This window comes from Alexandromys fortis, unplaced genomic scaffold (assembly GCF_014885135.2).
Source record: "Alexandromys fortis isolate MF-2015 unplaced genomic scaffold, M_Fortis_MF-2015_v1.1 scaffold_93, whole genome shotgun sequence".
Taxonomy (NCBI): domain Eukaryota; kingdom Metazoa; phylum Chordata; class Mammalia; order Rodentia; family Cricetidae; genus Alexandromys; species Alexandromys fortis.
The window spans coordinates 1,295,797-1,313,348 of record NW_026067970.1 but is presented as its reverse complement, the minus strand read 5'-3'; the positions used below and the strand labels follow the sequence as shown (position 1 = coordinate 1,313,348).

The 17,552-nt window shown below is 42.1% G+C and overlaps 1 protein-coding gene across 1 annotated transcript in view; it reads left to right on the top strand.

The window, feature by feature from the left end:
• The first annotated feature begins 892 nt into the window (after window positions 1-892).
• Spmip4 (sperm microtubule inner protein 4) overlaps window positions 893-17,552 on the top strand; it is a 38,334-nt gene continuing 21,674 nt past the window's right edge. Inside the window, exons 1-5 of the mRNA XM_050155464.1 lie at window positions 893-2,158; window positions 2,907-3,064; window positions 8,121-8,297; window positions 15,035-15,106; window positions 16,961-16,990. Coding sequence (XP_050011421.1) covers window positions 2,931-3,064; window positions 8,121-8,297; window positions 15,035-15,106; window positions 16,961-16,990 — 413 coding nt within the window. The 5' untranslated portion in view covers window positions 893-2,158; window positions 2,907-2,930. The remainder of the gene's footprint in view (window positions 2,159-2,906; window positions 3,065-8,120; window positions 8,298-15,034; window positions 15,107-16,960; window positions 16,991-17,552) is intronic.

Sequence of the window (17,552 nt, the reverse complement as noted above, 5' to 3'; positions counted from 1 at the left end):
TCCCCCAAAAGAAGAACACATGGTCCCCCTTTCTTCTTCCCCAGGGGTCACTTTTCTGCGGCTTCCCATTTCCCCCTTGGGGCCACCGGAGAGCGCAGATCTCCCATTAAACCTGGATATTTCTTAATTTGGCTTGTTTTGATTTGGCTTGATTGGGAATTTTTGCGTCGTCAGGGAGCTTGCTTAGGAAATATTCCTAACAGAGTCATCACAACAAAGGTGATTTAAGAATGCAAGCATCTAGCTGGGGACTTGCTTACAGTTCCAGAGGAATCCATTCTTGCCTCATTTTCAGTCCCCACTGCCAAAATGTCACCTTTCTGCCTTCAGTTTCTTTCAGGTTGTTTGTCAAAGGCCCAAACTCGGAAACCTAAGTCTGGTTGGCATCTTTATTCTGACCTCCCCTTTCTCTTTCTTGGACGGGGTCTTAATGTAGTCCAGGTCAGCCTCAGTCACTGTGGTCCAGCTTCTAAGCTGACCTTGAACCTCCTGAGACTGGTGGTCCAGTTTCTAAGTGTGGGGATTACAGGTGTGCACACCACCAAAGTCACTGTAGCTGACCTTGAACCTCCTGAGACTGGTGGTCCAGTTTCTAAGTGTGGGGATTACAGGTGTGCACACCACCACTCCAGTTTATTTTGTTTTCTGTTTTGTGTTTTTTTTTAGTTCCTGTCAAAGTTGCAGCCAGAACTGAGGAAATGCAGGAGGAACCAGGACTTTGGGACAGGCAGATAAACTGTCTCCACACTCCACCATCCCATTCAGCCCATGGTCAGGAAAATAGAAGAGGCTCAGGGCTGAGCTCGGAGAATCCCACGGATCCCACCTTAGAGCTCGACAGCGCTAGAAATAAAAATGGATTCAAACGCGGTGAAAACAAAGTCGTTTTTAATACTCAGTTCTGCGGAAAGCAATGGCGGCGTTGAGAAAACCCAAACACGGCTGGCGTACAGATTTGAAGCAAGACAATACATGTTTTTTAAAATCCCCTGATGTCGAGAAACTTCCCCCTCTTTTCTATCGACCAGAACTTGCTCCCGTCCCAAATTCCCCACCTTGTTGGTTTAGAACAAGAACCCTATCCATAATTTGAGCCTTGAGCCTGTCTGTCCTGTTCTCTGGTGGAGTGCAAGGCGGGCGCCCAGGAGCTCTGCAACTCTTCAGAGCTATGAGATGGGCTGGGAGAGCCGCCCTAGGAGAAGGGGCACCTAGCGCCTCGGGCTTCTCCGTAACTCTGAGGAACTCAGAGCACAGCTCACACCGCAAATGGACTATAACAGTGTTCCTCACCCCGAGACCTCCCGGCTCTCCTCCTCAGGGCCAGAGCTTCTGCTCAGCTCCGACTGAGAAAGTACACCCGGAGCTCTAGGACAGTTGTAGACCTAGTAGACCGCGGTGCAGGAAGGAAAGGAGGATTGGCAGGCAGACGCCACCAGAGGGCGCCTGGAATCCGTCTGAGGCCTGGGGGGCGGAGCGGGGAGAGGCGGGGCCTTGGGAGCAGAGGCGCGGAGGGGGAGGGGCTGAAGGAGGCCCGGCCCAGGGAAGGTGGAGAGACAGGCGTGTAAGCGGAGCCTACGGTGGACGAGGCTGAAACCTGTAAAAGGCGGCGCAGCTCTAGGCAAAGAGGGAGAGGCTGGGTGCGGAGCCTGAGGCCGGGGCGGGGTCTGAGGCTGGAGCGGACCTGAGGCCGGGGCGGGGTCTGAGGCTGGAGGCGGAGCCTGAGGTTGAAGGCGCTAAGACCCCAGGGCCGGGGGTGGGACGAGGGCGGAGAAGCCTGCTGTCCCACCTTCCCCTTTGCCGCCAAGCCCTCTCCCCTCACTTCCGGCCCCCCGCTTCCGATCCTGGTGGCCCGGGACCTCCTGAGGGGCGTCCTAACACCCCGAGGGAGCTTCCCGCTGCTCCTCGGCCCGCGCTCCGGGCGCCCCACCCTCAGGATGTGTTACCTAGGTGCGCGGTCACCGCCGCCGTCACAGGCAGCCTCAACACCGCCCCCGGCCAGCCCCAGTCCCTCCGGCCTTCTTCCCCCGCACCTGCCAGCACGCTCCCGGGGCCCGCAGGTGCGGAAGACCGCGAAATTCCACGCCCCGCGGACACCCGCCAGCTCCAGTGACAAGAAGGGGAGGCGCGGTCGGGCGGAGCTCCCGGGCAGATGTTTCAGGTGCGTGCGACCTCTGGTGGCACTGAGCGGGCTCGCCGGTCCTCCCACGGGGCAGGCTTCGCTCCAGCGCTGTGGGGAACCCAGTGTCCCCCACTGGGACCACCTGGTTTAGCTGTCGACGGAAGAGTCCTTGTCTAGAATCCGCAACGCCTTTAGAACAGTGGTTCTCAACCTTCCTAATTCCGCGACCCTTTACTACAGCTCCTCATGTTGTGATGACCCCCCCATAACATTATTTTCGTTGCTGCTGCTATGAGTCATAAATATCTAGTTTTTGAGGGTCTTAGGCGACCCCTGTGAAACACAGGTTGAGAACTGCCGTTTTAGAGAAAGGCCCCTGACCTGCTAATGAGTCAGTCTCCCGGCGTCTTAGAAAGGCCACCACGGTAGAAAGTCAGCTGATCTTGAATGGTGTTAAATTTGAGGCAAGAAGTGGATTGTAGGGGACTTGTTCTTTACAGGTTCTCCACGTGTTCATTTCCACTTTTCGGGTTTGCTTCAGTTGAAGTTATTTCCACGAAGTTTATTTTTTTTTATTTTTTTTCACGAAGTTTATTTTTATTACAGAAGTTGCTGAAGATTACAGGTTTGACAGAGTCCACTGACCCTCGCAGGCAGAAAGCAAGCCACTGAATTTTGTGCATCGATGTTTCCTTTCCTATCTGAAGCAAAGTCATTGTAGTGATAACTAAGACGGTTTCCAAAACCAAATGCACCCTCATTTTCCATTTATCTGTTTACTCTCCAGACTGCCTAAATTTATGCGAGAAGCATGGAGGTAATTCACGGCAGGGGCTACTGCTGCAGGGATCTTGAAGGAGCTGACATCCTGTCAGACACCTTTTACTCTAATCAGCTGCACACCCCGCTCGAAATAACTACTCGCCCAACCGCTTCAGAAGACAGGTAAAACAAAAATCAGGAAAATGCAAAAGAAAGATTTCATTACCTTAGTGACTTTATAACACACAAGCACTTCAGCCTCCCATTTATCATAGGGAAAAGAAAATGAAACAAGACTAAACTTTACATGGTTAACCAGTTGAAATTGGAGTATATTGCTGTATCCTATTTTTAAAAAAACAGATGCTGGGCGGTGGTAGCGCACACCTTTAATCCCAGCACTCGGGGAGGCAGAGGCAGGCAGATCTGTGTGAGTTCAAGGCCAGCCTGGTGTGGTGTACAGTGTGGGTTCCAGAGCAAGTACCAAAACTACAGAGAAACCCTGTCTTAAAAAAAAAAAAAAAAAAAAAAAAAAAAAAAAGACATCAAAATTTTCATCCTAGAAGTGTGTGTGTGCGCATGTGTGTGCGTGTGGTGTGTGCGCACACATGCAGTGATTGAACTGAGACCTTATGCCTGCTAGGCAAACTACCACTAAACTACACCTCCAGCTCTGTTCTAGAATTCTAGAATGGTCCCTTCTTCACTTGGAGATCAATCTGTTTATTGTGGTATCCACTAGTAGTGTATTCACCAACACCTTCTGCCCAGAAAGACTCCCGGAATCTGTCACCAACAACGGTTGCTGTGTAAGCCCTGCACTGTCGCTGCTCATGACAGCCATGGCAGTGAGCCTTGTGTCCTTGCACCTCAGATACTGTGCCGGATTCTCTGGCCTGGCTTTCTTCTGCTTGGCTTACTGGAATCATTTTGAGAGGAAGAATAAGTTTGTTTTTAATTGCCTTGTGTAGCTGTGCTCTCGCTTTGCGCGTTTCTAAGAAGAGAATAGGTGATGGCTCAGCTGGTAAAATGCTGACTGAACAGTAGGAAGCAAAAAGCCCCTGCCTTCCAGGAAGCCACTCTTCCTGATGGTAAAGATCCACCATGTCCTTGGCGTATATTAGCTTTCAGAAGCTTACTTTTCTAAGCATAGAGAAAGGCACACACACCCGTGCCAAGTGCGACAGATTTTGAGTTCATGTGTCAACTATGATCATAATATACAATTACTTCCTTATACCAGCCTACTTCGTTCTTCTTGTAGTGGGCAAGGCAGTCAGACAGTACATTAAAATCACCTAAGGATAATCATATCAGCTTATCCCTGTGATTTAAGCCTTTGGGAGGCTAAGACAGAAGAACTATTGAACTAAGATTATTGCTGTGAATTTAAGGACATCCTGGGCTATATAGTTAGTTCCCAGCCAACCTGGGCTACCAAGTAAGTAATCCCCTGAGAAGCTTCGTAAAAATATATATTTCCAGGCTTAACCTATACATATTCTGACATACTAAGTTGGAGGGGCATCAGAAGAACCTGAGGAAGACTGGGTTTGCAGAAAGCACTGTAAACAGTAAGAGAACCAGAAATAGGGTTCTGCCTTACCCAGTGATCAAGGAACAAGCTAATCTTTATATCTATGCCTCACTTTATTCACTTTGGTGTTCCAGAGCAATTATAGTAGCCACTGTTTTATAATAACCTCATTTGTTCTCCTTTGAGAATGTTAAGTAACTTAATAGACACTGTATGCTATTGTATTTTCTCCATTGAAAGTTCAGAGACTAGGAATAGTTCAGTGGCAGAATTCTTGCTAGCATGTATGAGGCTCTAGGTTCAATTTCCAGTGCACACATGTACACAAATGCATGCACACACTCACACACACACTAAATAAGCGTACTTGTGACTGAGACAGCACCTAGAATCACTAGCCCTATCTCCTCTTCCCAGTAAGCTGACTACTTGTTCTGTAACTCATCAGTCAAAGAAATATATCAATTAAAGAATCATTTTGAGAATTGATTAGGATTTCAGTATAGGTTCACGTTTTACTTCTAGGTTTATTGCTTTTTGATTCTTGAAACACACACACACACACAGAGATTAGTTCTCTGCCATCTTAAAAAAAATTAAGATTTGTGTGAGCTGTCTTGTAACCGTTCCTTCCAATCATTACTAGTCAAATTGAGCCCCCTAATTTGGGGATTGATACTCAAGATTCTTCACAGTGACTTGAATAGGTTTTGGTCCATCCATAACCCTCCCTAAAACAAAGTAAACAATTAACTTCATGATTATTCTCTTTGTTAAGGAGAGGTGTTTTATTTGAAATGATTATTTCATCCTAAAACCTTAACTTACATTTCAACAGTTCCTTCTATACAGTGTTATGAATACTAATACCACAGGATTAGGGTTGAGTAGACTTGAGTATCTAAAATAAAAAGAAACATGCTGGGTGTGGTGGTTCCCAGCTGTTAATCCCAGCACTCAGTAGACTAAGGCAGTTGAACTGCCATGAGTTCCTTGCCAGCTGTGCCAGAGAGAAAGACTGCAAGGGGTTGAAAGGGTAAAAGGTGAGTTAGGCTTTACCTCTTATTTTATATATACATATATATAATATACATATATACATACTTATAATAATATATACATATATATTTCAATTTTGCAACTTCACTGGGTGCTAGTACACATGATTGATTAACATTTTTTGGCTCATCTTCTGGAACAATGTATTTTACTAGGGCCAGATATTGAGAAATTGACTCATTTATGATTTAAATATAACTTTACAAACTTAAAAATTAAAGCTTAGCTTGTCATTAATCACAAGTGTTTAATATTTTTCACTTGTCATGTCCCTTAAACCATGTGCGTTGATCATAGTCAGAGCTGGGAGAAGAGGAAAGATCTGGAAGCTGATTGCCAGGACCCCACAGCAACAGTCACCAAGCTTTCCTAAACTGGTTTGTGTAGAGCTTAGGACATGCTGTCTGCAACAAACCACACAAAATATTTTGTTCTTTACAGTTTCATCATATATACTCTGTTCTGCTGTGAAGGCAGCCACAGAATAGTCATACATAAATGAAAGGCAGTATTCCAATCAAATACTAGTTGCATAACAGTTAGTAGGTCCATAATTTAGTAGTTGTTTATCTAGCACTTTTATATGATATTCAGTTCCATCTGTAAGACAGTCCTGTGTTAATTCTCCATTGTACTTAGCAGTTACTATTGGGGAGGGGTCCTCTAAGGCATGTACTGTGCTGGAAGAAGTACCCAGGAGCTCGTGCCTCTCTGGGCTACGCTTCCATGACTCTGACTGCCCCCCCCCCATACTCACTGAAGAGTCCACAGGACTGAGGAGCCCAAAGAAGACTGTTCTGCTCTCCTCTCATACTTTCCTCTCACCATGGCCCTCTAACACTATGCCCGCAAATTCCTGACCCCGAGACCAGCTCTAAATAGAGAAACGCAAAACCATTTTTGTGGTTCATGCAATCAACTAAGTTCTACTCAGGTCTTTACAAATCTCCCAAACTTATCCAAATATTCTTAGTATGGCGTAGTGCTTTTAAGCCTCTGACTTGAGACTTAGGCTGTTTCTGTTCATCAACACATTGACCCACACAGAGAACTCAGTCCCTCAGTTCCCTCCAGAGGACCATTGCTGCACAGCATTTGCTAACCTAGGGACCCCACTGAACTGTTGGGAACCAAGTAATGACTTGACAGTACTAGCACCGTCCCTTCACAAGGCTCCAAGTCGCTCAGCAGACGGTGCCAGGAACATCCAAATGCAAAGGAGCAAGTTTGACCCTTACCTTATACCATACATAAAATTTACTCATATGACTCAGAGACAGATGTAAAAGCAAGTCCTAAAACTACAAAACTCATGGAGGGACAGCAGGAGTGAGTCTTTGGTTTTGGAGTTGCTGCATATTTATATGTACATCCTAATTAACAAAAGTAAAAATAAACTGAACTTCATCAAAATTAGAAACTTTGGCCGGGAGGTGGTGACGCACGCCTTTAATCCCAGCACTCAGGAGGCAGAGGTAGGTGGATCTCTGTGAATCGAGGCCAACCTGGTCTACAAGAGCTAGTTCCAGGACAGGCTTCAAAGCTACAGAGAAACCCTGTCAAAAAAAATTTAGAAACTTTGATATTTCAAAAGATACTCTCAAATAAGTGAGAAGAAAGCGTACAGAACAGGGGAGCATATTTGCTTAGTTCAGCCAATAAAAGACTTCTTCCTGGAACTTAAAAAGAACTTGTAACTAAGAAATAAAATTTAAAAACACAAAATCAAATAGACATTTTCCAAAGAAGAAATAGAAACAGGAAGTACTGTTGTCATTAAGAGAATACAAAACAAAATTACAGTGACATACTCCTTTACTTCCATCAAAACGGCTATAATTCTTTTTCAGACACACATGACAAATGCTAAGCCCTTATACCAATCTTCCAGGAGTGTATAATGAATCATCTGCTATAGAATAGCCCAACAGTTTCCTAAGAAATTAAATTCAAATTCCTAAGAAATTAAATTCAAGGATCCAGCTATATAATACATTCTTTGGTAGTGTTCTCTAGAAAATTAAATCAAGTACTCAAAAATACTAATATTTAGTACAACAATATTAATAAGAGTCAAATATCTTACCAACTGATGAATGGTTGAGCAAAATGGAATATCCATTGGTAGACTGTTATGCAGCCATTAGAGGAATGAAGTCCTGGTTCATGCTATATTAAGCATCAACTTTGAAAGCATTATGTTTTGAATGATGGAAACCAACATAAGACTACATAGTATATGGTTCTGTTTATATGAAGTGTCAGAAACAGATAAGTCTATAAAGAAAGTAGGTGCTTGGGGTGGAATAAAGGTGGGGTCCTTAATATAGCACAGCCAAAGAACACAGGGCTTCTTCTTGAGGTCATGAAAATATAAAATTGACTCTGATGGCTGCTATACACACTCGTGAGTCAACTAAAACTGTTGAATTCTATGGTATGTGAATTTCATCTCAATCTTTTTTTTTTTACAAAATAAATACATTTGTGAGAAGGGCTAACCGCTAACCTCATTCGTTTAACAGTCAGAGTGTATCATAATCTTAGAATTCTATATTCTGAAAACATGACCTAGACTGCTAATGATGTGAAAGGGATTTAAGATACAGCCGAGCAGTGTCAGAGGTCTGTCATTTCTCACAGGTATCAGGAGCTGCGGGAATCATGGCCACAATGCAGGCTTCCATGGGGTGCTGAAAGGGAATATGGTGGCATTATTCCAGTTGCTCTTCCTGAAGAACACAGGCCAAAATGTGAGCCTCCCCGTGTCATGGGCAAAGGACATCAGCATTATGGATTTGGAGGAGACATCTGGCCAAAGTGAGTGACCTTTCCAGCATTCATGTTCACAAAAGATCTGCATTAACCATTTCTCGTTTTCCTTGTCAGTTCTTAACATATCTGCTTCTGGACTTCTTCTAATTCTGTGCTTCCCAGTTGTGAAGTCAGTGGTAAATCTGTAGTTTTGTTTTGTGTTGCTGCCATTTGAGATATTAAAGTATTCTGATTAGAAATTTTAATTTACTCCTCACTTATCTAAACCTAATGAAGGCTGGAACAGTGTCTCAGAAGCTAAGAGCACTGGCTACTCTTCCAGAGGACCTGGGTTCGCTTCTCATACCCACGTGGCAGCTCACAATCATCTGTAACTACAGTTCTGGGAGATCTGACATTCTCTTCTGGACTACACAGATATTGTACATGAATAATGTTCAGATATACATGCAAGCACATACAACTGTATACATAAAATAAAAATGAAAACTAAATGTGATGAAAGGCAGAAGGAGGAGATTAAGTTAAAAATGTTTTTGCTGGGGCTGGAGAGATGGCTCAGTGGTTAAGAGCTTTGCCTGCTCTTCCAAAGGTCCTGAGTTCAGTTCCCAGCAACCACATGTGCTCACAACTATCTGTAATGATATTTGGTGTCCTTTTCTGGCCTGCAGGGATACATGCAGGAAGAACACTGAATACATAATAAATAAATCTTTTTTTTTAAAAAAGTTTTTGCTTGAGCAAAAAAGCTCACTCCGATTTGTACATGTGTTCTTGGTTTGAGACTCTGTTTTCTAGTTTGTTGACTATATTTATTAAAGTATTTGAACCTGCAGGACACTATTTTCAGACTGATTTTTTTTCCATATGTGTCTGGGGTAGGATGCATAAAAGTCAGAGGACAACTTGAAAGTTAGTTCTCTTCTGCTATGTGGATTCCAGGAATTGGCCAGGCTTGGCAGCAGGCACCTTTACCCGCTGAACTAACAGGCCAGCCTATATTTTCAGGTAATGAACTGTAAAGTCATTCCTTCAGCAAGAGTATTCAAAGCACAAAACTAAAGGAGCCTGGACCTGGTGGCAAGGCATGTAATCCAAGCTGACTAAGAGACCGAGGCAGGATGATCAGAAATTCAGGGCCTGGGCAACTTGATAAGAAAGACCATGCCTCAAAATGGAACATAAAAAGAAAGAAAGAAAGAAAAAAGGACTCAGGATATAGTCCAATGTTCAGTGGTGAAAAATCTGCCTAGCATGCACAAGGTTCTAGGTTAAAAAGGGAGAGGCAAGCAGCAATTTAGCAAATTAAATTAAATCCCTCATTATTTGGTAGTGGTTATTATATTTGCTAAAGGTTATTATGTTTACCTGGAATGGAATCCATAAAATCATGGCACAGCACCCACTTCCTTTCCTGCCTTATCTAACACTCCCAGTTGCCTGGTTTACTAACAGTCTAGGTAACTAGCTTCTTGCTGTTCTAAATCATGTAAAAGAAATAAATTAGGGAAGATAAACCCCAGCTAGACAATGAAATGTCAATAACAGGGCCATATGCAGCCAGTGACCTTCTGTAAGCATCAACAAATAGAGCAAGGCCCTGCAGAGACTCAGCACACATTACAGGTAGTGAGGACCTTGTTCAACAGACTTTCTTTGAGGACTCCACTCTCAGAGAAGCTCTTAACTATGCTATAGTTGGTTATGCCTTTGGAAACTCTAGGCTCTCTCTCTTTCCTTGAGCTAGACATTGCAAATCTGTAGAACAGGGATTTGACCCCAGGTTCGTTTGATGCTAACGTCCCAAGTGCATCCACCTGTGCATTTTATTGATTCACCCATTTACTCCCTATCTGTTCCTTATCTTGCACATAGCAAGTATTGGCTTAGCAACCAGGGTACAGCTCTTTGAGGAATGCACAGCTGTGGTCCCCAACATTTGTATGTTAAATGTGCACAATATGCCTAACATAGTGGCGCACGCCTTTAATCCCAGCACTAGGGAGGCAGAGGCAGGCGGGTCTCTGAGTTAAAGGCCAGCCTGGTCTACAAATCAAGTTCCAGCACAGCTAATGAGTGCTGTCACACAGAAACCCTATCTCAAAAAAAAAAAAAGTGTGCTAAAGGAGAGCCAAAAAGACTAGTTTCAAACATTCCGAGTAATCCAGTTTAAATGAAGAGGTCCCTCATTCTGGCTAGACACAGCCCTAAGACCCTGGAGAGGGAGCACTATTCCTGCTAGAACCATCACTCTTCCCTGACCTCGGGCCTGGGTTAATATATCAGTTTTTCTAGTGCCCTTGTATGTCAGTGTTGTCATCCTAGCACACTTCTCTCTTGAAAACGTCTTTCTGACAGTCCTCTGGCACACTGCAGATACCTTGGCAAACAACTGTAGAATATGGTTTATCTTCTGTAACAAAGACTTTTTTCTTACAGTACTTTCTCTCTAAAAACAGTCTTTTATACAAAATATTTTCCAGCTCTTTGATGCGTCAAGCCTCAATTCATTCATAAAAATATTACTCTTGAAACCACGTCACCTTCCCTGGGTGGGGAGGGCATTTCAGTTGGGGTTCTGGGATGCCACAACTCACCCCCTCTTTGTAAAAATGTATGCTGCTTATTTTTTGTCAACTTAACACCTGTGAGGGGGAACTCCAGTTAGTAATTGTTTCTATCCAGTTGGCCTGTGAGAGTGAGTAAGCATTTCATTGATTCATGATTGATGTGGGATGGCCCAACCCATTGGGCAGTATCACTCTAGACAGGTTGTCCAGGGTTATATAAGAAAGCAGGCTGGAGAGATGGCTCAGTGTTTAAGTACACTGGCTGATCTTCCAGAGGATCTGGGTTCAATTCTCAGAACCCACAAGACAGCTCACAATTGTCTATAACTCCAGTTCCTCAGCAAAAGACCAATACATATGAAATAAAAACAAATAAATTTTTAAAAAAAATCCAAGCATGAACCAGGGAGAGCAAAACAGCACTCCTCTTCTGTGGTCTGTGGTCTCTGCCTCACTTCCTCCATCAGGGTTCTTGCTTGAGCTCCTCCCCTGACTTCCATTAATGATGGATTCGAACTTATGAAGTAATAAAGCCTTCTTCCCTAAAGAGAATTTGGTCAGTATTTATCACAGCAACACACAGCAAACTAGGAGGATTGGGTAGGCTCCTTCTTCCTTCACTAACTCTACAGGTACCTGCTCCTTAGAGAAATGACATGGTGAGATTATCTGAACGAAACAGAAAGAGCAAAGCTAAAGAAAGGGTAGCCCTCTGCAGAGCAAGGCATGCCATGGGAGACACCATTGCTCTCCAGCTCTTCCTGACAGGTTTATATCTAAGGAAAACTCTTTAAAGGTATTATCAACAATATTCACCCAACCACAGTATGCAAGCTTCAGAAGTTCTAAGTGGGGTCAGTTATCCTCCATTTTATCCATTCACTGAGAGAATAAAACCAATAGAGTAATAAAAAGGTATGGTCTTGTTTTCACTCTCACAAATAAGTTTATACAAGTGGCAAAACTGTTCATTTCTCTATAAAAAAAAGTAAGTAGATTCTTCACTAAACTACTGTCAAATGATAAAAAGCTATTAAGTAGATCTGTAGTACTCTGTGTACTGAGGTTTTCTGTCCTGCCCAGTTCCCACAGTTGTTAAGTCCCAAAGAAATCACACAGAGGTCTACATTAACTATAAACTGATTGGCCCATTAGCTCAGGCTTCTTATTAACTCTTATAACTTACATTAGCCCATTATTCTTGTTTATGTTAGCCACATGGCTCAGTACCTTTTTCAGCAAGGCAGTCACATCTTGCTTCTTCTGTGGTTGGGACAGGACTGCAGAGGAATGGGCTTCCTCCTTCCCAGAATTCTCCTGTTCTCATTGACCCGCCTCTACTTCCTGTCTGGTTGTCCCCGCCTATACTTCCTGCCTGGCTACTGGCCATTCAGCGTTTATTTAAAATATGATGGACAGAATAAAGACCATTGTCCCACAGTGGTCTTTCTTTAATGGTAATGGTAGTGGTACATAAAAGTCAATGGGACCACATGAAGCAAAACTTCTAATGTCTAAAAGATAAAACAGATGCAAAATTTATCGCCTGACAAGAACCAAACAGTATAATAAAAAAAAAATCTTATGCTATTAATAGGAGTCAACTAAGGAAAGAAACTTCTACGTAATCCATTCCAGGTTGTAACTTAATGTCTTCCAGGAAGCATTTGGAGTCAAGCAGTTCTTTGTCCCAAAAACTGCAAGATGCTTAGCTTCCCTGGCTCTTCACCTCTACACAACCACTAGCTGTAACAAGTGGAATAAAGTCACCACTATTCACTCCCAAGCTTTTCCTGAAAGAGGAAATGGGGGGCAATATTGCATGCATTATATCTAATCCCAACCCTACATTCCAGATACACGTGAAGCAAGGTGAGCCCACAAAACCTGCAGTTCTCCAGTTTGAAGAAAAGAGAGCAAAAATCATATTAGCAAGGGGAAAACCTAGAGAGGTCAAAGGGCTAACAGTGATTCCTGTAGAGTCCAACAGACATCTGATTAGATTTCTTGTTGTCTGAGGTTTCTGTCCCGCCCGTTTGTCCCAAAGAAACACACAGGGGTCTACTATATTAATTATAAACTGGTTGGCTTATTAGCTCAAGCTTCTTATTAACTCTTGTAACTTATATTAGCCCATAATTCTTGTCTGTGTTAGCCATGTGGCTTGGTACCTTTATCAGTGAGGCATTCTCATCTTGCTGGGTCACAACTGCAGACTGAACTTTCCTCTTCCCAGAATTTTCCTGTTCTTGTTGCCCTGCCTATACTTCCCTCCTGGCTACTGGCCAATTAGAGTTTTATTAAAATACAAGTGACAAATCTTTACAAAGTACAAGACCATTGTTCCACAACATTTGCTGCTCACAAAACCCCTATGGGTTTCTCCCTCTCATGCTGCACCATGGGTACATGAGTATGATGTTAAGGTGTGTGAGCTATAGGACCTTCATTTTGCTTACTTTGAATGTTTGGAACTTGCCCCCTGGCAAGATAAAATGCAGGGTGCCCACATGTGCCCTAAGTTCCACCAACTTCTGTACTAGACTTTGATTTGCCAGGCAAGTAGTAACTATCCTTGTTGAGGAGATCACTGGGGAAATAAAGGGTGGATTCAGAAGACACTGGGTGGCCACAGTGAACACTGAGCTCATATGAAAACATTACCCGGGAGGCCCAGACTCCCTTGTGCACACTCCCCTTCTTAGAGGGACACACCACCCTGCCATATGAGTCTTCTCCCATGCATTTTGCTGCTTTATTCCTAATAACATTTATTTGTGTGCCCATTGAAAATATATGGTGGTTTTTTTGTTAATGTATGCACCTATATGATCGTAGTATTAAACAATCTAGATGTTTCTCTTATTTTCAATCCAGATAGTAAGCATAGATTTTATTTTATTTTATTTTAATCTCAATACCCACAGTACATATGGGTCAGAGGTGAGACACATATTCTGTTGCTTTACCTGTACCATAATGAACTGCCTTACATAGGGATTTGTCAGCTCATCATGAACGTTTCTTTAGAACGAATCCTAAAGGGAAAGTCTTGGTCATAACATCTGAGGGTTTTTAGTTTAGTATATGTGACCCAAATGATTTATATTCTTGTAAGTGTCTAAAAGCATTCATTTTCTTGTGCCCCAGCCTCTATACTATGTTTTTGTCTATTTTGTGAGTTAATCCATTCTCATGATTCTGAGAATATATTTTTTGATTACTAGTTATTTGGATATGTTTTTGTTTATGTTTTACATAACAACTTTTGTATTTCCTCTTCAGCTCTTATTTGATTTTTATTTTATTTATAGATTATTTTTGTTCTTTATGGTCAAAGTATTGGATATCAAAAATCTGTGTTAGGGACATGACTCAGTAATTAAGCACCTGTCACATAAGTGAAAGGCCTTGAGTTGAGGTGTCCCGAAGCAGACACAGTGTTGTGCATCTGACATCCTTGCACTACTATGGCAAGAAAGGAGGCAGGGGCAGGAGAATCCCTGGAGCTCATGGGCCAGCTATTCTGCTGATCTCAGCAGTGAACAAGACACCCTGTCTCAGACATACTGAACACACACACACAAACACTCCAAAACAAAACAAGATCTTTTTACCAGTGGAAAATTGTAAACATTTGTATAGATTTTCCCCCTTGTAGGTGTTGTTTAGGGAGAGGGTATTTCCCTTTCTAGATTATATACAGTGCATGTCTGTCTGTAGGTAATGTGCACATGAATGCAGTTGTCCACAGAGGTCAAAGGTGATGTGAGCCTCCCTTGGATGCTGGAAACTAAACTCTTGTACTGCAAGAGTAGCACACATTCTTAACTGCTGAGCCGTATCTCTAGCCCTCTTTTTTATTTTTAGCTTTTTAAACAAGGAATGTTTATGTAACTCGAGCTGAACTGCAGTCTTCCCGCCTTGGCATTCTGCTGTGAACTTACAGGCTCCTGCCCCTTTCCTTTGCTATTTAAGTTTTACTCTAACTGAAATGATCTTCTTTGAATTGCAAAGTGGAGATGGTTAACTGTTCCCATCCTGTTTACTAAACAATTCTTACTTTTCAACTAATTTAAAGCACTACTTTTTATATATTCTATATAGAATTTCTGTATACTTGTGTCTGTATTCATCTATTTGTCCTTTGCCCTCTCATGGATATGCCCTACTATGTACAAATACGTTCTATTTAATTTGTTGTCTCTTCAGAAACCTTCCTATTGAGCAGTTCTACTATCTGACACAGAACAAGAAGAGTGATGTCTATGGAAACGACTCTTTGTAAGTCCTGGGCAGGGGCTGTTTTATGTATTTTAAGTAAAAAAGAATTATATGAGAAATTTAGAAGCGTTTTCAGAGGAAAAAATCCTTTCTGACATATTAAAGATCACCAGCACCAGAAATCAGCACTTAACAGATGGAAACAAGCAAGCCAGACAGATGGTGTGTGGTCTCTAAACAAGCCTGTGAAAACTAAGGACTCCTGGATTGGAGAGTGGGGCAGGTCACCATGGACCACAGCTCTGCCGTCTCCTCAGTCTAGTAAGGGTCTGTTAGATGTTTTTAAATGATCACTGAAAATGACAAGGGTCCTCAAAAAAATTGGAATATTATGCAGAGAGGGGTGATAATAAGTACCTACTCTTGATAAAATCTCTGCCTCTTTATGGATAAGGGTGTGTTTGTTAACTCATCTTCCTGTAAGGTAATGTCTTCTATCATATTAAATTGTTTTAAAATGGTTTCTTATATATACTGAAAAATCGGGCCTTTATTTTCAAATAAAAATAAGATAACATGACCTTTCAGAACCTAGCTGCGTGTACAATGAACATACAGCAAATTACAGAAACACTGAAGTAACACAGAACCCTTAAGGTTAGTTACAAGAAGCAAATTCAATATAGAACTGAGCCACAAGAGGGAGCCAAAATTTGTTTTTGGCTTAAATATGGCAAAATTAATGGATTGATGTCAAGAAAATAGTGTCTCTGAACATCTGGTAATTTTATTTGTGTCTTTTTAAATTTTTAATTTAAAAATATTTTGTCTATTTTTTAATTTTGAATCAAGCCTGTTTTAGTCATGAAGTATAGCAAATTTTGTCACATGAGACATTTTGGATGCCAACTTGTTTTATTCATATGAAGTAGCTAGTCCAGCAACACTAATCCTTTGGAGTCACATCTTCGTCACTTTCTGCACCCCCATATTTCTGCCTCAGCGACATATCTGGGAGATAGGCCCACAGAATCCAAATAAAGATTTTTAAAAAGTTATGGTTCATGTGAATTATGTATTTATAAAACACTACAGAATAATGCAGTTATATAGCTTGCTGCTTTCTTATGAACATATACAGCATGGAAGATATCAAAAACACTCAGCAGTATGTTCGAATTTCTGACTTACTTTATTATGAAATGATAACATTCTGATTATTTTCCACACCTGAAGTCTTTGAGTCTTATGAGCATAGGCTGAAATAATTGCTGATGTCAAATGTCAGTAGATAACTATCCCTCTGCAGGGAGCTTGTTTCCAGGACTGTGGTATTACCTCTTGGCCTGTGCTTCAGAATAGTTAGTAAGTACACCACATCAGAGTGAACTGGTTCAGAAAATCCACGCCTCTGGCAAGTTGGCCAGTTTTGTTCTCTGCCGTCTAACAATTGCACAATATTTACTGTCATGAGATATCAGCAGCTGTGGGCAAAGGGACAAAGCACACCCAGTATTTATATACTCCCCAGCCAGGCCACACGGGTCGCTTTAGGACACGTAATTGCATCACATGGGATATCAGGCTCTCAGGACTCTCTGGTCACTGTCTGATTATGACAGCGGAGGTAAGAACAGAAGCTTCAGTCCCCGAACCTTCTCTGCAAATAAAAAATGCGAAAGGTTTGGTGACCAGGACCAAGTTAGAATCAGTTTTATAAATCGATCAATAGACAACTTGGATATGAAAATACTATGTCTGTGTCTTACCATTGTGCAAGGCAATAAAAATTTGCCTACATGTCAATGTGGACTAAAGACAGGATATATCTTACTATTCTTAAGTTTCTAATAGGAATCCAAGCCTTTAAAAGCCCCAACTTAAATTAGGACTTTTGTCCTGTTTTTATTCTAGGTTACCCAAACCACCTAATTCAACAGTAGGGTAAGTATATACTTTATATTTTCCTCCCCATTATAATAAAAGATGATGGCATTGCTTATGACTTAGGTGTGTATGAACACAGAAAGCTCCACACACATAACTGCTGGAGGACAGTCTGGTGCAGTCCACGGCACTGATATTTCTATTTCACTTATATTCAGTCAGTCCTCTTAAATGCAATTTTAGTACAGCAGAGTTTTAGGGTTATAGACATTTAGAATTTAAAACAGAGATTTCTTCATATCCCCCTCCTCTCCCTCCTGTGAGCCTCTTGCATTCAAGCAGCGTGCTTTTCATAGCAAAAGAACCAAGAACAATGTGCCGTAACAAGTCCACACTTCAGATCTGATCAGTTTTGCATGCTGTCCTTTTTCTGTTCCAGGATTGCACCTACAACACAGTATTGCACTTAGTGGCATGTTTCTTCAGGTGTCTCTCAGCTGGGACAGCACCTTAGACTGCACTTGTTTTGATATTTTTTTTTTTTTTAATATAATTTTTTATTGAAAAAAAAAAAGATTTCCGCCTCCTCCCTCCCTCCCCACCCCCCCCCCCCTTCCCC